This window comes from Haematobia irritans, chromosome 5 (genome assembly GCF_050003625.1).
Source record: "Haematobia irritans isolate KBUSLIRL chromosome 5, ASM5000362v1, whole genome shotgun sequence".
In the NCBI taxonomy this organism is placed as follows: Eukaryota; Metazoa; Arthropoda; class Insecta; order Diptera; family Muscidae; genus Haematobia; species Haematobia irritans.
Window position 1 is genome coordinate 23,522,472 of NC_134401.1, and position 21,671 is coordinate 23,544,142.

The 21,671-nt window shown below is 29.0% G+C and overlaps 1 protein-coding gene across 3 annotated transcripts in view; it reads right to left on the reverse strand.

Annotated features, from left to right (window-relative positions):
* Positions 1-2,054: 2,054 nt before the first annotated feature.
* Eaf (ELL-associated factor) overlaps positions 2,055-21,671 on the reverse strand; it is a 35,904-nt gene continuing 16,287 nt past the window's right edge. For all 3 annotated transcript variants that reach the window (XM_075313371.1, XM_075313372.1, XM_075313373.1), the window contains exons 4-8: positions 11,012-11,150; positions 10,757-10,911; positions 10,597-10,681; positions 10,003-10,528; positions 2,055-9,920 (exon numbers count right to left, since the gene is read on the reverse strand). In XM_075313371.1, the coding sequence (XP_075169486.1) occupies positions 9,504-9,920; positions 10,003-10,528; positions 10,597-10,681; positions 10,757-10,911; positions 11,012-11,150 (1,322 nt within the window). In that variant the 3' untranslated portion in view covers positions 2,055-9,503. The remainder of the gene's footprint in view (positions 9,921-10,002; positions 10,529-10,596; positions 10,682-10,756; positions 10,912-11,011; positions 11,151-21,671) is intronic.

A 21,671-nucleotide genomic window follows, 5' to 3' on the forward strand; every position in this document is an offset into this window, starting at 1 on the left:
ATCACTGATAGGTAGGAATTTAGGCGGCTGCACTTGCCAGATCTTAGTTGGGCCAAAACTACCCTGCTCTGCCGCGGACGTCTCTTGTAGCTGCTCACCGCTTTAGCTACAGTATCCTCATGAATCCTGTTCAGACCTGTCTGATATGCTGCCTGATCTAGAGGCTCACTTTTGTAATGCTGTATCTCGCGCTCTAAAAGATGAAGATCAACGATTACATTCCTGGGTGGTGGTTGCCTATCCACAAGATGGTCATTTGGATGGCTTCTGCGATAGCAGCCCAGGAGGTACTGCTTCGACAAAATATAATTGTGTCTACGCACTGGTATGATCTTGGTCTCAGCATAAAGGTGATCCAGGGGTGTGCTACGGAGACATCCCGCCGCAGTTCTGAGGGCAGCATTCTCTAACTGGGTTCACTGCAATGTGGAATGCCGTTCGGACTCGCCTATTAAAAGGAGGTCCCTTGTCGTTGAGCTTTACATAGAATCGGACAGTACTCAGTGATAAGAGAGAAGTACGTCACTGTGGTATCACAATGGACTGAATAGTATAATTGAGCCTGAAATATCGGGCTGCCACTATACCTAACCTAACCTATCCTAACTAAAGGGTGATTTGTTAAGAGCTTGATAACTTTTTTTTAAAAAAAAAACGCATAAAATTTGCAAAATCTCATCGGTTCTTTATTTGAAACGTTAGATTGGTCCATGACATTTACTTTTTGAAGATAATTTCATTTAAATGTTGACCGCGGCTGCGTCTTAGGTTGTCCATTCGGAAAGTCCAATTTTGGGCAACTTTTTCGAGCATTTCGGCCGGAATAGCCCGAATTTCTTCGGAAATGTTGTCTTCCAAAGCTGGAATAGTTGCTGGCTTATTTCTGTAGACGTTAGACTTGACGTAGCCCCACAAAAAATAGTCTAAAGGCGTCAAATCGCATGATCTTGGTGGCCAACTTACCGGTCCATTTCTTGAGATGAATTGTTCTCCGAAGTTTTCCCTCAAAATGGCCATAGAATCGCGAGCTGTGTGGCATGTAGCGCCATCTTGTTGAAACCACATGTCAACCAAGTTCAGTTCTTCCATTTTTGGCAACAAAAAGTTTGTTAGCATCGAACGATAGCGATCGCCATTCACCGTAACGTTGCGTCCAACAGCATCTTTGAAAAAATACGGTCCAATGATTCCACCAGCGTACAAACCACACCAAACAGTGAAGTTTTCGGGATGCATGGGCAGTTCTTGAACGGCTTCTGGTTGCTCTTCACTCCAAATGCGGCAATTTACGTAGCCATTCAACCAGAAATGAGCCTCATCGCTGAACAAAATTTGTCGATAAAAAAGCGGATTTTCTGCCAACTTTTCTAGGGCCCATTCACTGAAAATTCGACGTTGTGGCAGATCGTAAGTCTATTCATGATGAAATGTCAAAGCATACTGAGCATCTTTCTCTTTGACACCATGTCTGAAATCCCACGTGATCTGTCAAATACTAATGCATGAAAATCCTAACCTCAAAAGAATCACCCTTTATAACAACCATGGTTATAAAGGGAGTGCCAATCTATGTTGGTGGGTATAAAAACTGCATCAGCACTTGAAAGGGTTGGATGAATGATAGTTCGTATTCAACGAAATCCACGCTGCAGTGGCAATCAAATGGGAAACGATGTGAAAATATCGATCTGAAAATAAAGGCTTACAAGTCCCAAACGAGTTGTTTCGTTTGCACAAATTCCGAAAATCATGAATTTTTGCCAACTTATTTTGGAAAGTCCAAAAGTATTGAGCTTCAAACCATTTATATTCCATATGTTTTAAATTGTTTGGCGTCGAACTCCTACCAAATCGAGCTTAAAAACTAGCTAATTAACTAGTGTCTATTTTCGTATTCAGCAGACGATTTGCTGTTTTAACAGATTTTTCGGCTGTGTACCCTCACAAATTCCTTTGAGTGTAGAAAATTTTAATTTCAATGTAAAGACGACCACAAAGGCAAAAGGGTTGCCATTGTGCCGAAAATTTAGTAATTAAAACAATTGTATACGATATTTTGTTATATTTTCAATATTTATTAGAATATGCAAAAATTGTTGTTTTTTTTGTAGTTTACTTGGTATTTTTTTTATTATATCTTCTGGTCTCATAATTTGTTACTTCGTTCATGGTTTTCTTTGCTTTGCTTTGTTTAATTTTAATTGGTTTGTTGTTGTGTTTTTTTTTTTGTTATAATTAACTCTTACAATTTACTAAATTCAAAGAAAATAAATTAAAAATATATAATAATAACTATAATAATAATAAAAAAAAAAATAATCAAAAAGATGATTTCAATATTGGCAATTGTATAAAATAAAAACAGAGAAAAGAAGAATCCAGCACAACATTATAGTTTTTCGTTTTGTTTTTGTTTTTTTACATGAAGTTTATTAATTATCGTTTTTTTAATATATATATATTTCTTGTAATATTTATAATTGTACCTACAAGCATTCGTTCTTTTTTTCATCTTCTATACATCAGTAGCATCATCTTAATCATCATTTTAAACTAAAGAGCATAAAAAACATTTCACTAACATTAACTGAATATCATAATAATTATAATATAATAATAATAATAAAAACAAACAAAAAAAAATTACACCATTATTTAAACTTGGTTATAAGGATCATCTTCCTCTAATTAATATACAATGTATATATATATATTTATGGATATATCTTTAAAAAGAGAGTATGTTTGTATGTATGTATAAAAAATATTTAGGAGGGCAGAGTCTACTACGGTTTAGAGGAAATTATTAAAAAAGAAAACCAAGGTCTCGATTCATCATCATCATTATCATTGGAACATGAATAGCAATAATAATGCAAACGAAAAATAAGAAAGAAAAAAACAAAGAACAAAAAAGAAAGAACTCTTACAACTATTAAAAAATATTTACTATAAATTTCCATACAAAATTGTAATATTCTCCCCACCCTTATCCTTATAATCTTTTGTTTTCACATTTCTGCTGTCTGTTGTAATTAAAGTTTATTTTATTATCCCTTTTGTGTTGATTTTTTTTGTTTTATTAGTTTATGTATCTCCTGTTTTTTTTTAAATTATTTTACAAAAATATACTATAAGTTTAGAGGATTGTGTGGGTGTGTGTTAGTGGTGATATACAATATTGGGGACAGTATTTGTGTCTCACTACGTTTTTTGGTAAATTTGAGAAAATATCTACAATTATAGAAAATATTGTTTAGATGAACAAATTAGCAATTTTTTTATTTAACCCTTATACTACGTTGGCGTCATTTGATGACCCATATCGTATTTTTCAACACCCCCTAATATCTTACTGTTCGAATATAATTAACAATTTCTATCACTCAGTGCATTAATTGGTAACATATTCTCAATTCATGCTGAGTAGTAAGAACTTTTAATTATAATCCAAAAGTAAGAAATTCGGTGATGAAAAATACGACCTAATACCCAACGTAGTATAAGGGTTAAATAAAAAATTCAAATAATGGAAAGATTTTCCAAGAAACAATATAAAATCGATTTTCAATGTTTTAGAAACATTGGGAATATGGAATTGGAACTAAGGACGATATTCAATCCATGACGAAAACCGAATAATACCAAAAAATGTACCAAAGTGTCAACTTTATCAAACCTGATTCACGTTATTCGCAAAGTTGTGGGCTAATTATTTTTTTTTTTTAATCAGTTTAGTTCTATTACAACATTTACAAGGTCAACGACACTTTGATTTTTTATTTATAGAATTTTCTATTTGATTTGAGAGAAATATCGCAATTGTCTGTAAGAATAAATTTGGATGAAAGATCACATTTTAATTTATGAACTTATCAAGGTTGAAAAAGGTACCAAATGAGTCGCGGAAGTACCTCGGTACTTTTTTTACTCAAATAGTACAAAACAATGTGTCAACTTTATCAAACCTTATTCACATTATTCGAAAAGTTGTGGTATGATTATTTTGTTCATTTTAGTGATATTACAATATTTACAAGGACAATGACACTTTGATTTTTTATTTATACAATTTTCTATTTGATTTGAGAGAAATATCGCAATTGTCTGTAAGAATAAATAAATTTGGATGAACGATCACATTTTAATTCATAAACTTAAGGAGTTTGAAAAAGGTACCAAATGAGTCGCGGAAGAACCTCGGTACTTTTTTTACTCAAATAGTACAAACAAAAATGTGTCAACTTTATCAAACCTGATTTACATTATTCGAAAAGTTGTGGGATAATTATTTTTTTCCATTTTAGTGCTATTACAATATTTACAAGGACAATGATGTTTTATTTATACAATTTTCTATTTGATTTGAGAGAAATATCTTAATTGTCTGTAAGAATAAATAAATTTGGATGAACGTTCACATTTTAATTTATGAACGTATGGAGTTTGAAAAAGGTGCCAAATGTACCTCAGCACTTTTTTACTGAAATAGTACAAAAAATACATAAGAGTCGACTTTACCAAACCTGATTTACATTATTCGAAAAGTTGTGGGATAATTATTTTTTTCGATTTTAGTGATATTACAATATTTACGAGGACAATGACACTTTGATTTTTTATTTATAGAATTTTCTATTTGATTTGAGAGAAATATCGCAATTGTCTGTAAGAATAAATAAATTTGGATGAACGATCACATTTTAATTCATAAACTTAAGGAGTTTGAAAAAGGTACCAAATGAGTCGCGGAAGTACCTCGGTACTTTTTTTACTCAAATAGTACAAACAAAAATGTGTCAACTTTATCAAACCTGATTTACATTATTCGAAAAGTTGTGGGATAATTATTTTTTTCCATTTTAGTGATATTACAATATTACAATATTTACAAGGACAATGACACTTTGATGATTTATTTATACAATTTTCTATTTGATTTGAGAGAAATATCTTAATTGTCTGTAAGAATAAATAAGTTTGGATGAACGATCACATTTTAAGGAGTTTGAAAAATGTACCAAATGTACCTCGGTACTTTTTTTTACTAAAATTGTACAAAAAAATACAAAAGTGTCAACTTTATCAAACCTGATTTACATTATTCGAAAAGTTGTGGCATGATTATATTTTTCATTGTAGTGCTATTACAATATTTAGAAAGTCAACGACACTTTGATTTTTTATTTATAAAATGTTCTATTTGATTTGAGAGAAATATCTTGTCTGTAAGAATAAATAAATTTATTTAAATTTACGATCACAATTTAATTCATGAACTTATGGAGTTTGAAAAAGATTCCTCGGTACTTTTTTACTCAAATAGTACCACAAAAAGTACAAAAGAGTCAACTTTATCAAACCTGATTACATGATTATATTTTTCATTGTAGTGGTATTACAATATTTACAAGGTCAACGACACTTTGATCTGAGTCAGAGAATGAAGACGCCGATTTTAGCCGCCGCCGACTATTTTTAGACCGTCGACGCTGCCGTCGGTTAAATCGGCTCGTGAGGACTAAAATTTTCTTATATTTGTTGCCACAAAACTTTTTTATTTAAACTAATTCTACACAGAAAAAAATTCACAAAAAATTTTTCAAATTAGTCATAATTGAGTCTTAAAAAATATTAAATTAAAAATTTAATTGATTCAAAAAAAAAAAATTTTAATTGAAACAAAAATTAATAGTTTCAATTAATTTTTTAATTGGATCAATTAATTTTTTAATTGAAAGTCATAATTGAGTCTAAAAAAATATTCTATTAAAAATTTAATTGATTCAAAAAAATTGAATTAATTGAAACAAAAATTAATTGTTTCAATTAATTTTTTAATTGGTTCAATTAATTTTTTAATTGACTTTCAATTTTTTAATTGATACTCCCGACTTGTTACGAATTTCGGAAAGCAAATCGCAAAATTTTCGTTTCGTCATAATTTCTTAACCCAGAAACTTATAATAAACTTAAATCTTGCTAAAATAGTTCTCTTTAATGAGAAGTTGAAATTAAAATTGTTTTCGAGTACAAGAGTATCTCTATATTTTTTGTTACAAGAAAAATACATTCTTGCGATTTGCTATTCCCAATATGGGAACATGGGGGACTATCATTTCTGTGATTGAAGACATTTCAATTAAAAAATTAATTGGATCAATCAATTTCGTGATTTTCAAAAAAAAAAACATTTTTTAACCATTTGTATATATTTTTTTGGAGGAATTGTTGGTCTTGTGCATTTAGGGGTTAAGAACAATGAAAATCAGCTATTCAATGAACACAATAGACATCAAAATTGGATGGCAAAAATATAAAAAATAAATATATTTCAAATTATACAATAGAACGTGCAATTCAATTCGACTATTTGAAAAAACAAAAAATCAACATTTCGAGATCTTCAATGAAAGATTTTTCAACGTTTTCTGAAACAACTAATCAAGTGATGATGTTTAAAATCGAATTGTATACCCAAAATTGTCTTTTCATATAGCTTTAATTAGACATTTTCTGTTAAACACAATCAACTACGGGAAAAATGTATGAAATTTAAAAAACATGTCAATGCGTAAATTTTCCATCATCACATCGTCGACTTTTTTCAATCTCAATTATTTTAATTTTGATAAGAATAAAAGTCGATTTTCTCTGCATTGGAGAATGAGGATTTTTCACTAAAATTTTTAAATCATTTTGAAAAAAAGAAAAAATAATAAAATAATATGTTCAATTACTTTATGTGATTAAAAAATTAATTGAATTATTTTTTTATTTGAATGTTTTTCAAATTCAATACATACTTTTAGTAAAAAAAATCGATGTCTTTTTTTTCTGTGAATTACCTACATTTGTGCATTTAATGTAAATAAAGTAATGTAAATCTACTAAATGTATCCCCAAGAGGAGTGGAAGAAAGTTGAATTTTGCTATGCAAAAATGATTGATTGAAGAAAAAATAAAACAAAATAAAATAAAAAAATATTTTTAATTTTTTCCCTTGAATTAAAATTGGGTGGATGCAAAAAAGAAAACTTTTAAAAAATGTCGGCAAAATTTGAATTCGGAAGAATTGAAAATATTTTAATTCCCAGATTTTTTGAAAAAAATTTTTTTTGCTTTTTTTGTGAAAAATCAGTATATCATTGAATAGCAATGAAAATCCAAAACCGTGAATTAAATTCACAAATGTCTGCTAAGGATTTTTCTTAAAAGGCATTACTGTATTATGAAAATTACCTTAAAGATGTCATTAAATATTGATGAATACTGTAACACCAGAGCAATTTAGTCTAAATCATTCAGCTCGACAGTCGATTTTTTCCCAAAAATTAAGTTTTGAGTGAGCTAAAATCACAGTTATCATATTTAAGTCTGTTTCGAAATTGGTTTAAACAAATTCGAAATTCGATTCAATATGCACTAAAATTTAATTCATTCATATTCCACCCTAGGTTAGGTTAAAGTGGCAGCCCGATTTATTTTCAGACTCACTTAGTCTATTCAGTCCATTGTGATCCACCATTAAAAATTAGTTTTGTTCTGTAATTCCAGAGGAATTCATATCATTTTATCTTTATTTTTTTTTTTGTTATTTCTCAAATCCAATTTTAGGATTTAAATTTTGCACAGAAAAAAATTTTAAAAAATTTTGTTTCAATAAAAATTGTAATTGAATTTAAAAAATGTCCAATTTACTTTTAGTTTTTTTTTTTTTTAATTTTCATCCTTTCACGACCGAAATATACCAAATGCTAATTTTTAATTTTTCTCTCTTTTTACTTGTACTAACAGCATGTAGAAAAAAAATTTAATTTTGAGGACCTATCTCAATTAGTTCAAGAGATGTATGCATTAGTTCAAGAGATATATGCATTTGTTAGGAAAATTTTATTTTTGAATTGTGACCTAATGGCCTTATATATCTATCGGCCTATAATATCTATCGAAGTGTGAGAAACAATACAAAATACAAAAATGAATCCGAAAAATATCAGCTATAGCTTTTTAATGAATGTCAATTTACTACACAAAAAAAAATTCTGATTCAATCACGAAATTAATTGATCCAATTAATTTTTTAATTGAAATGCCTTCAATCACAGAAATGATAGTATCAATTAAAATATTAATTGAAAGTCAATTAAAAGATTAATTGATCCAATTAAAAATTAATTGATACTATTAATTTGTGTGATTGATTTTTGATTCAATTAAAAAATTTGCTGAACCAATTAAACTTTTAATTGAATATTTTTTAAAACTCAATTAAAATTTTAACTGGAAAAATCTTTGTAATATTTTTGTTTGTGTAGAGAAAAATTTCCTATTTTTCGTTTAATAAATAAGTTTATAAAAATGCATTTTAGTGCTAACCAATATGGAAAATATTTATAGCTTTTTCTTAGATTAAAGCCTCTGCTTTAAAACAATGTCCAAAAATAAATCGAAACTAATTGGAGAGTTTCTGTGCGGTCACACTAGGCAAATATTTGACAGAAATCAAAAAAGAATTCGTTGTCACGGTCAAACCAGTAAACACTTGTAGTTCATATTTGGTATATAACATAACGATAGGAGTACTTTCCACAAACGGTATCCAGATATTTCGAAGATGATCTTGGAAAAAAGTTTGACACTCCTTTGGGTCCAATACATTTGATCATAGCCTTAGAGTTTGGTGGCGTTTTCGAATGTGGACATCGGTAGTCAAAGGGTTAATTGGATCAATTAGTACTTTTTTTTTTTAACTGACATTAGTGCTTGGAGAAATTTCAATTGAAGATCAATTATATCAATTAATTTCGTGATTCAAGACTAGAAATATTTTTTCAGTGTAATGCAGTGAAACCTCTCAAACTTGGACCCTCTGAAAACCGGACACCTCCCAAAAGTGGATAGTCGTCTGGGGTCGTTTGCTATATTAACACATTAAAGCTAACATCTTATAACTCTGCACCTTCCAAATGTGGACCCAATTTAGGTGGCGACCGAGGGTATCCACGTCTCAGAGGTTTCACTGTGTAAATAAATAACAACTTTTCGTGCTATCGTTAAGATCAGCCCGATTATATTCTCATCTCAATGATAATGAACATCTTCTCTTTAAAAAACAATTGAAAAATGTTTTCAACCAAGTTTTGAATTTAACTCTAACCTTCGGAGGTCAAGGTGAGCGAGCACGGTGGCTTCCAAATTTTACTTTTCTTTGCCCACACTGTAGTATACATACCAACATCAAAATTTTGTCTCATTTCCATTTCACATGGTATTATATTAAAAACTTGTACTTTTCCTTTTTTCGTTCATCAATTTCGATTTTCCATTACATTTCCCATTTGATATTTTCTCAATTTCAATTTGAATAGAAGACATAATACAGTGTGTGTGGGTGTGTGTGTGATTTTGATTGTAAGCATGCTATAGGCATCATCTCTGTTTAATGCGCGCATATTAACTGTTGAGGATGACTTTTTTGTTTTTTAGGATTTTTTAATTATCTAGTCGGAATCATCATCGGACGAATTTGATGATAATTGTAAATCATTTTGCAATAGATCATTAGGAAAACCATCGTTGAAACCAAAGTTACCTATTGAATTTTGATTGTTGGTTTCTGTATGATTATTATTATGATTGTTGCTACTATGGTGATTACTGTGTGTACTATTGTTGTTGTTGCTGAGATGATTGTTGTGGTTGTTATTTTGTTGGCCGCCATAGTGCATTTGCGGTGAAGATGACGTCGTCATGGGTGCTACTATACCCAAACTAGGCAATTGATTCATCATTTGTGCCGCTGCAGCTCTTGTGGGTCTATCATCTTCGGTGCTATCATCGGAATCTGAACCACTATCGCTGCCACTCGATTCTGATTCGGAACTTGAGCTTGATGAACTTAAGTCAGATGCAATGTTCTGAAAACGATAAAATTAGGGATTTAATATTAAAAATTAATAATAACCATTAAAAACATAATTTTGTAATATTTTTACATACCTGTTCCAAAGCCGCTGCTTCACTGGCCAGCGTGGGCGATGAGGCAAGATCATAATTATTGTGATAGTTATTGTTATTATTATGATTGCTATTCTGTAGATTATTGCTATGATTATTACTAAATAACGATGAGGAAGAAGAGGAATTGCCATTGCCATTATAACGATTATATGCATTTTGCGATTGCTGTTGCAATTGTTGTTGAGGTGGTGGTTGCTGCTGCTGCTGCTGATGTCGCTGGTGATTATTGTGTCGCTTTTGATTACTGTGATGCGATTGTTTTGATTGTTTCGTAGGTGAAAGTGCACTTTGAAGCAGTTGTTGAAAATCAAATTCTTGGCCAGAATTATTATGACTTGATGTTGAGGAGGATGATGAAGCAGACACATTTGCGAGATTATTGAAACCACCACCACCACCAGTACCACCCCCTCCACCACCACCACCAATACTAAATATTGAATCATCATCATCGACAATCATTGGTATACTAGGTAATGTCGCTTGGCCATTATTAGCATTCCATCTAGAAAGAAAACAATAGAAAAAACAAAATCAATTGAAAGAATGACCTGATATTCCAGGAAAACTTACGCTGGAGCCGATTGCGGACTTCTATTCGCATGTATACCCGCCGAGGGAGAACCCTGCATAGGTGAATTGCGAGATTTTAATTCAACTAAAAGTATCAGAAAAAACAAATCCATCAATGAAATCTTTCAATATTTATAGGCCCACAAGTTTAGAAACATACTTATTGTATTTTTTCTATTTCCCGTGGAAACTTTTGTCTTGGATGATATTCTCATTGTACTGTTTTCTAGTTTTGGCGCTGGTCCTGTTGTAGCTGCTGTCGCTCCAACTGGCATCGACGAAGGAATAGGTACACTAGGCTTGTTTGTCATTTCACTAATTGGGAGAAAAGAAAAGCAAAAACGTCAATAAGAGTTAAAAAAGGATCCAGAGACATTGTCCCGTAGGCAATAATTCCCAGAAAAACAAAACTTACCGCGTTTTCTTCACTTGTATGTTGTGATTTAATTTCTCTAACGTTATATCACCAGTTCTTTTATCGTATATGAGTATACATTCTTTTGTGTATTTCTTTTGATTTCCCTTATAAATGGTATGAGGCACACCGGAACTAACTGCAATTAGAAGAAAAAAAAGAGTTGGTTAAATAGACAAAAATGCAACCAATGGGAATAAGCTAACTCGGAAAGAGCTATATCGAAATATATAATATGGGGTCTATTTAGAAAGATTTGCACTTAAACCTAAAATTTAATACCACATAGTGGTTTTGGATATTACAATGCCTACACATAACCGGCTTACTTCCGAGTTCTCGTATAAAAAAAACTCTGGTAATATGAAACGTTTCTGTCAGTTTTTCAACCACGGTAAGAAAGTTTTACCAAAAAACTGACAAACCAAAAAAAAAAAAATATTTTGCAAAATTTTATTTTCATAAAAAATTTTCCATAGAAATAAAATTTTGATAAAAAATTTCCATAGAAATAAAAGTTTGATAAAAAATTTTCCATAGAAATAAAATTTTGATAAAAAATTTCCAGTGAAATAAAATTTTGATAAAAATTTTTTATAGAAACACAATTTTAACAAAATTTTCTATAGATATAAAATTCCGACAAAATTTTTTGTAGAAATACAATTTTCTATAGAAATTTTTCTATAAAAATACAATTTTTTATAGAAAATTTTTTTGACAAAAAAATGTTGTTAAAATTTTATTTCTATGGAAAAAATTTTATCAAAATTTTATTTTTATAGAATATTTTGTCAACATTTTATTTCTATGGAAAAATTTTGTCAAAAATTTATTTCTATAGAAAATTTCTTCAAAATTGTATTTTTATAGAAAATTTTTGTCAAAATTTTATTTCTATAGAAAATTTTGACAAAATTTTATTTCTATAGAAAATTTTGTCAAAACTTTATTTCTATAGAAAATTTTGTCAAAATTTTGTTTCTATAGAAAATTTTTGTCAAAATTTTGTTTCTATAGAAAATTTTGTCAAAATTTTACTTCTATGGAAATTTTTTTTATCAAGATTTCATTTCTATTGAAAATTTTGTCCAAATTTATTTCTATTGAAAATTTTGTCCAAATTTTATTTCTATAGAAAATTTTGTCAAAACTTTATTTCTACAGAAAATTTTGTCAAAATTTTCTATAGAAAATTTTTGTCAAAATTTTGTTTCTATATAAAATTTTGTCAAAATTTTATTTCTATAGAAAATTTTGTCAAAATTTTACTTCTATGGAATTTTTTTTTATCAAGATTTCATTTCTATTGAAAATTTTGTCCAAATTTATTTCTATTGAAAATTTTGTCCAAATTTTATTTCTATAGAAAATTGTGTTAAAACTGTATTTCTATAGAAAATTATGTCAACATTTTTTTCTAAAGAAAATTTTGTCAAAATTTTATTTCTATAGAAAATATTGTCAAAATTTTATTTCTATAGAAAATTTTATCAAAATTTTATTTCTATAGAAACGTTTGTTAAAATTTTATTTCTATAGAAAACTATGTCAACATTTTTTTATAGAAAATTTTGTTAAAACTTTATTTCTATAGAAAATTATGTCAACATTTTTTTCTAAAGAAAATGTTGTCAAAATTTTATTTCTATAGAAAATTTTATCAACATTTTATTTCTATAGAAAATTTTATCAAAATTTTATTTCTATAGAAAATTTTGTCAAAATTTTATTTCTACAGAAAATTTTGTCAAAATTTTATTTCTATAGAAAATTTTTTCAAAATTTTATTTCTATAGAAAATTTTTTCAAAATTTTATTTCTATAGAAAATTTTGTCAAAATTTTATTTCTATAAAAAAATTTGTCAAAATTTTATTTCAAGACCCCAAATCGGGAGGTCGTTTTATGTGGGGACCATACCAAAACATGGACCGATACTCACAATTTTTGGCACACGTATTTGCGGTCCTACAATACCTCTAGATTTCCAATTTCAGGTAAATTGAATAAAAACTGTGGTTTCTATAAGCCCAAGAAGTAAAATCGGGAGATCGGTCTATATTGGGGGCTATACCAAAATATGGACCGATACTCACAATTTTTGGCACACGTATTTGTGGTCCAGCAATACCTCTAGATTTCCAATTTCAGGTAAATTGAAATTGGCACACCTCTTTATGGTCATAAAATACCTCTAGATTTCAAATTTCAGGCAAATTGGATAAAAACTACGATTTCTATAAGCCCAAGACCCCAAATCGGGAGGTCGGTTTATATGGGGACTATATCAAAACCTGGACCGATATAGCCCATCTTCGAACTTGACCTGCCTGCAGACAAAAGACGAGTTTGTGCAAAATTTCAGCACGATTGCTTCATTATTGAAGACTGTAGCGTGATTACAACAGACAGACGGACATCGTTATATCGTCTTAGAATTTCTCCCTGATCAAGAATATATATACTTTATATAGTCGGAAATAGTTCGATGTGTTACAAACGGAATGACAAACTTATTATACCCCCGTCACCATTCTATGGTGGTGGGTATAAAAAAATGAAAAGTCTAATTTTGCAAAATGTAAGACAACCCCAGATTTCAAACCCTATTACCTCGTTTTGATGAGGTTTATATCTGATTATGCAATCGCAAAAAGGCTTCTACAAATAATACAATTATCATTTTTTTTTATTTTTAAATAATAATCTTATGAATTTTGTTTTTATTTAAACAATACCTTATCAAAATTTATTCTGAATTTTTCTTTTTATCAAATCTACGAAATCATTATCTGTTCTCTGTAAAAAAAATTAAAATAAAAAGCAATCGTAAGTCAATCCAAACGTAGTTGCATACAATTAAATTTTTGAAGATGAACGCAATTGTTAAATAGGGTTGTTATTGTTGTTGTCTTTATAAAATGCAATTTCATAACACAAAGTTCGAGGTTGATAACAAAAGTCTGTGTCTCGCATTTTATTTGGTGTGGCTTTTTTTGTTTTTGTTTGGTTTGCTCCGATGATTTGGCCCCCATCATTGTACTTCTTAGTGAATTTTTTTCTGGTTTTGTTTTTTTTGTTCTGACGTTTCTTATCACACGTTTCGTGTATGTCGACTGTCTGTGCGTTTTTGTTTAATATGTGCTTCTCTTTTAAATTCATTTTTTTAGCTAAAAACAGGTAAGAATGAGTAATATCTAGAATAATAGCTAATTTGCAGAGATTCTTAAACAATTACTTCTTTTTATATCGTCGTAAACCTCCATGTGGCCAGTGTGCTTGTTTTTCTATAGAAATAAAATTTTGACAAAATTTTCTATAGAAATAACATTTTGACAAAATTTTCTATAGGAATAAAATTTTGACAACATTTTCTCTAGGAATAAAATTTTCGATAGAAATACATGATTGGCAAAATTTTCTATAGGAATAAAATTTTGACATTTTCTCTAGGTTAGGTTAGGTTAGGTTGTGTGGCAGCCCGATGTATCAGGCTCACTTAGACTATTCAGTCCATTGTGATACCACAGTGGTGAACTTCTCTCTTATCACTGAGTGCTGCCCGATTCCATGTTAAACTCAATGACAAGGGACCTCCTTTTTATAGCCGAGTCCGAACGGCGTTCCACATTCCAGTGAAACCACTTAGAGAAGCTTTGAAATCCTCAGAAATGTCACCAGCATTACTGAGGTGGGATAATCCACCGCTTTTTGGTGTTCGGTCGTAGCAGGAATCGAACCCACGACCTTGTGTATGCAAGGCGGGCATGCTAACCATTGCACCACGGTGGCTCCATTTTCTCTAGGAATAACATTTTTACAACATTTTCTCTAGGAATAAAATTTTGATAAAATTTTCGATAGAAATACATGGCTGGCAAAATTTTCTATAGGAATAAAATTTTGACATTTTCTCTAGGAATAAAAAATTGACAACATTTTCTCTAGGAATAACATTTTTACAACATTTTCTCGAGGAATAAAATTTTGACAACATTTTCGATAGAAATAAAATTTTGACAAAAGTTTTTATCGAAACAAAATTTTGAAAAAAAATTTTTATACGATAAAATTTTGACAATATTTTCTATAAAAATAAAATTTTGTCAAAATTTCCTATAGAAATGAGATTTTGACAAAATTTTCTTTAATAATAAAAAATGAGAATATTTTCTTTAGAAATAAAATTTGGACAAAATTTTCTATAGAAATAAAATGTTGACAAAATTTTCTATAGAAATAAAACTTTGACAAAATTTTCTATAGAAATAAAATTTTGACAACATTTTCTATAGAAATAAAATTTTGACAAAATTTTCTATAGACCTAAAATTTCAACAAAATTTTGTATAGAAATAAAATTTGGATAAAATTTTCTATAGAAATAAAATTTTGACAAAATTTTCTATAGAAATAAAATTTCTACAAAATTTTTTATAGAAATAAAATTTGGGCAAAATTTTCTATAGAAATAAAATTTGGACAAAATTTTCCGCAGAAATAAAATTTTGACAAAATTTTCTACAGAAATAAAATTTGGACAAAATTTTCTATAGAAATAAAATTTTGACAAACTTTTCTATAGAATTAAAATTTTGACAAAAGTTGCTCTAGGAAAAAATTTCATTAGAATTTTCTATAGAAATAAAATTTTGACAAAATTTTCTACAGAACTAAAATTTTAACAAAATTTTCTATAGAAATAAAATTTTTAAAAAAAATTTGACAAAATTTTCTATAGATTAAAATTTTGACAAAATTTGCTCTAGGAAAAAATTTTGACAAAATTTTCTCTAGGAATACAATTTTGACAAAATTTTCGCTAGGAATACAATTTTGACAAAATTTTCGGTGGAAATACAATGTTGGCAATATTTTCTCTAAGAATACAATTTTAACAAAATACTCTATAGGAATAGAATTTTGACAAAATTTTCTATAGAAATAAAATTTTGACAAAATTTTCTATAGAAATAAAATTTTGACAAAATTTCTATAGAGATAAAATTTTCTATAGAAATACAATTTTGACAAAATTTTTTATAGGAATAAAATTTCTACAAAATTTTCTATAGGAATAAAATTTCTACAAAATTTCCTTTAGAAATAAAATTGACAAACTATAGAAATCAAAAACTGCAAAATAAGATTTTTAATTTGGTAGTTTTCTTTTTCAAATTTTGGTAGATTAGTTTGGGATCGAGTGGCAACCGTGACTGTAACCCAGCTTATTTCCGATCATATTCATAGTCCTAATGCTGTTGTCTGCACTTGACTGGTTGGTCATTATATCTAAATGTAATAGATGCAATATGCATTTAAGGGAATCAGTATCTGTATTATTGAATAAGCCAGAGATATATAAATATGCCAAATCGCTGAAATTTTCCAAAATAATTCTACGAGTCTCTCTCTGTAGTGCTGCCCAGCAGACCACAACGTTATATAGCATCATTGGTCTAACCATTTTTTGGGTTGAATATCGTGAAACACTTATTGCTAAGAGAGAAGTTCGCCACAACCTACTGTATACACCTGATGAATTTTAATATATCCTGAATATTAATAAAATTGCTATAAGAAACCATTTTTGAATCGAAGGTTTGGAACCACTGCACTAAAGTATCACACAAAAACAAAAAAACATTTAAAGTACTTTCGAGACTTTATTAAACTAATTTGCCCATTTCTAGCTAGAAACACGCGCACTGTGAATATTAATTGAACCTAATGAGACGTATTAAAATACATTGTACATTAGCTTTACAAAGAAAACGAAAAATCTTGCAGTTCGATATGAAGGCCTTCTTCGGAGAACAAGTGGTTTTCTTGAGATGCTTGTCATAAAAACTTGGATAAAGAATTAGCTGAAGAAACTGTCATAAATGTAATTGATCATATTTAGGTATATCACTAAACCTAAGTACTTTATTTACAAAAAAAAAATGTTTTTTTTTTTAATCACGATTATTTTTTTATCCAATTATTTTTTTTATTGAAATGTTTTCAATCACAGAAATGATAGTATCAATTAAAAAATTAATTGAGAGTAAATTAAAAAATTAAGTGATCAAATTACAAAATTAATTGATACTATTAATTTTTGTGATTGAGTTTTGTTTCATTTAAAAAATTTGTTGGGTCAATTAAATTTTTAATTGAATATTTTTTAAAACTCAATTAAGATTTTAATTGGAAAAAATTTCGTGAAATTTTTTGCTGTGTAGCTAAATCTGAACCGATTCCCATGATTTTTTGCACATATAGTTAGTACACCCTGTACCAAATTTCATAAAAATCGGTTAATAATTGCGACCGGAATCCTGCGAACAACAAATACATGGATGGACGGACACCAAGCTCTAGATCGACTCGAGAGGTGATTCTGATTTCAATCACAGAAACGATAGTATCAATTAAAAAATTAATTGAGAATCAATTAAAAAATTAATTGATTCAATTAAAAAACAATTGATACTATTACTTTTTGTGATTGATTTTTCTTTCAATTAAAAAATTTGTAGAATCAATTTAATTGTTAATTGAATATTTTTAAAACTCAATTAAGAGTTTAATTGGAAAAATTTTCAGGAATTTTTTTTTCAGTGAATCTTTGGTAAGTACTTTTTATGGCAGATCAAAGTTATTATACCCTGACCACTATGTGGTTTAGGGTATAAATATAAATCGATGTCAATTGCAAAACTCAATTAATTGTTTGACTGATTTAATTAAAATGTTTAACGGCCATTTTCATGTAGCTCCGTTAGGCTTTAACTGGCAGTTAACAGAAATTAAATTGATTAATTTAATTTTAATTAATTAATTTTTTAATCAAATTTTTTTTATGCCCAATTAAAGCTATGATTGATATTATCATTTTCGTGATTGAATACATTTCAGTAAAAAAAAATAATTGGATCAATTAATTTCGTGATTGAATCAGAAAAAATTGTTTTATGTACATATATTATAGTGATTGACTTATATGTAAGTTGGAGATAATAGTTACGGCTTAACATTTATGTTAGCCTGGTAGATGATGTTTAGAATAAGATGTTTTTAATTGTACTATGTATTTGAAATTTGTATTAATTGTTTAATTTAATTTAATTTAATTTAATTTAATTTAATTTAATTTAATTTAATTTAATTTAATTTAATTTAATTTAATTTAATTTAATTTAATTTAATTTAATTTAATTTAATTTAATTTAATTTAATTTAATTTAATTTAATTTAATTTAATTTAATTTAATTAATTAATTAATATTATAAAACAAGTAAGGAAAGTCTAAAGTCGGGCGGGGCCGACTGTATTATACCCTTCACCACTTTGTAGATCTAAATACCATATCACATCCGTCAAATGTGTTGGGGGCTATATATAAAGGTTTGTCCCAAATACATATATTTAAATATCACTCGATCTGGACAGAATTTGATAGACTTCTACAAAATCTATAGACTCAAAATTTAATTCGGCTAATGCACTAGGGTGGAACACAATGTTAGTAAACAAATATGGGAAACATTTAAATCTGAAGCAATTTTAAGGAAACTTCGCAAAAGTTTATTTATGATTTATCGCTCGATATATATGTATTAGAAGTTTAGGAAAATTAGAGTCATTTCGACTAAGCAGTGGCGATTTTGACCATTTTTGTCGAAATCAGAAAAACATACGATTTCAACCAAATTTGGCACGCATAGCTACAATGCTAATTCTACTCCCGGTGCAAAATGTCATCTAAATCGGAGTTAATAATTGGCCTCTGTGGTCATATAAATATAAATCGGGCGAAAGCTATATATGGGAGATATATCTAAATCTGAACCGATTTCAACCAAATTTGGCACGCATAGCGACAATGCTAATTCTACTCCCTGTGCAACATTTCAACTAAATCGGAGCAAAAAAATTGGCCTCTGTGGTCATATGAGAGTAAATCGGGCGAAAGCTATATATGGGAGCTATATCTAAATCTGAACCGATTTCAACCAAATTTTGCACGCATAACTACAATGCTAATTCTACTCCTTGTGCAAAATTTCAATTAAATCGGAGTAAAAGATTGGCCACTGCACTGAAAAAACAGTGAACCCACCAGAAAGAAAACTTTCGATTAATTTTAGAAAATTTTGAATATTTGTAGAAAATTTTAACTAAACAGTATTATAAACGTTGGCATAACGCCGATGTCATAAAAATAAGTAAATATTTTTCAAAAAATTCAAGAAAATTTATTAGACATAACTAAGTTTTTTCACTTGTTAAAGAAAATTTTGTAGTTTGAAGGAAAAACTTTGAGTTAAAAATTGCAAGAATGTCTTTAGTGACATACGAAGTTCATGATGGACGTATTTTTGGTAAAATTTACAAATTTAAAGAAATTCTGAATTATTTTGTGGAAGAAACGAATTTAGTTAATCTTTATGCTTCATTCGAATTTATTTTTTTCTCGGTTTTAGTTAATTTAACTAACGTACACAAAAAATTATTAGAGTAAAGAAAACTTTCTCCAAACATAATAATTCCATGAACTAAAATAAAGTTAAATTGGCTTTAGTGAAATGGAGAGTTCACTTTTTTTTGAGTGTGTAGTCATATGAATGTAAATCGGACGAACGATATATATGGGAGCTATATCCAAATCTGAACCGATTTCAATAAAATTTGGCACATTTGACAACTCTACTAATTGTACTCCTAGTGCAAAATTTCAACCAAATTGGGGTAAAACTCTGGCTTCTGGGACCGTATTAATCCATATCGGGCGAAAGATATATATGGGAGCTATATCTAAATCTGAACCGATTTCAATAAAATTTAGCACACTTGACTATATTGTTCTTCTTGTGCAAAATTTTAAACAAATTAGGTTGAAACTATGGCTTTTGGAGCCATATAAGTCCATATCGGGCGAAATATATATGGGAGCTATATCTAAATCTGAACCGATTTCAATAAAATTTAGCACACTTGACTATAGTACTAATTGTTCTTCTTGTGCAATATTTTAAGCAAATTAGGGTGAAACTCTGGCTTTTGGAGCCATATAAGTCCATATCGGGCGAAATATATATATGGGAGCTATATCTAAATCTGAACCGATTTCTTCCAAAATCAATAGGGTTCTATTCTGAGTTAAAACACATACTTATGCCAAATTTGAAGGCGATTGGACTAAAACTGCGACCTAGACTTTGATTACAAAAATGTGTTCACGGACGGACTGGCTATATCGACTCAGGAGCCCACCCTGAGCATGTTTGCCAAAGACACCATGTGTCTATCTCGTCTCCTTCTGGGTGTTGAAAACATATGCACTAACTTATAATACCCTGTTCCACAGTGTGGCGCATGGTATAAAAATATTTATAGATCATACACCTCTGATGAAGCAATTCAATGAAAATTGCGAAATATTAGGACACATAGGAGAAATAGATCTCAAGCTTGGTAAAAAAAGAATTTTATTTAAATTGAAAAGATCGAATATTAAACAAAATTGAGTTTATTTTCTTATTCAATTTGTTTTTAATTAATATAAAACAAAAATTCATAAAAATGGTTGAATTAGTATAACTTAAAGTAATAATTTCCCAATCGACTAAAATGCATTTTATATCGAAAATGAAATTATGCGTCGTCATTTTGACGAAGGATGACAGTCTAGGGTTAAAGGCATTACATGCGATATGACATGAACATGGGGTCTAAATATACAATCATCGTAATACTAATTTTTATAACAATATTTGAAAGTAAATCAATTTCTTTCCAGAATGTGGTCCTAAAGAACTAAAACTAAAGGATTTTTATTTTTTTTTAATACAAATCAAATAATAAGAAAATGCCATAATACATTACAATTCTCTCAAAAGAAAATTTGCATAACCTTTTTGTTTTTATTTCATTACTGACTCTTTTCGAATTAACAGTAGCAACAACAACAAAAACCAAATATATACTCGTATGTGGCTCAAAGCCGAGCTAAAAGAGCTCTGACTAAATAAATGAATGAATGAACGAAAAACAACAAAAAAACAAAAAAACATGGCTAGCTTTTAATGACGCTTGACTGAATAAAGGTAAACGCAGAGAGCAAGAGATGTGGGAAAAAAGTGAAAGGGATTTGTTTATAGTGTATTGTTGTGGTGGTGCTGGCGAGTTCCTAGTGCTGACTGGCTGGCGATGGAATCGTGGTATGTTTTGGTGCTTAAGCCAGAAAAATATGTGAGATAACAAACAACTTAAACAACATCTACAATAATAATAATAATAACAACAATACCACACACCGATAATAACACAACCATGGCCGAGTTTTTGGGTCAAAAACTTGTCTCACTTAAAAACACCACACACACACACACACACGTACATACAAATTGTAATCGATCGATATTGGAAAGAAATTTAAGGTATGAAAATATAAAGCTCTCTTAAAACCGGAAATATCAGTGTTGGTTTAGCTCTCATAATTAGCAATTCTCAATTCTGATTCATTTGGTTTAAGCAAATGTGTATTTACAAACAGAATTGACATTATACCCTCTCTATTTCGTCCCTCCACATGGAATTTATTATTATACGTCTTTTTCTGATCGAATTGTTTATAAAAAAAAAAAAAACGAATAATAAATACCTCATA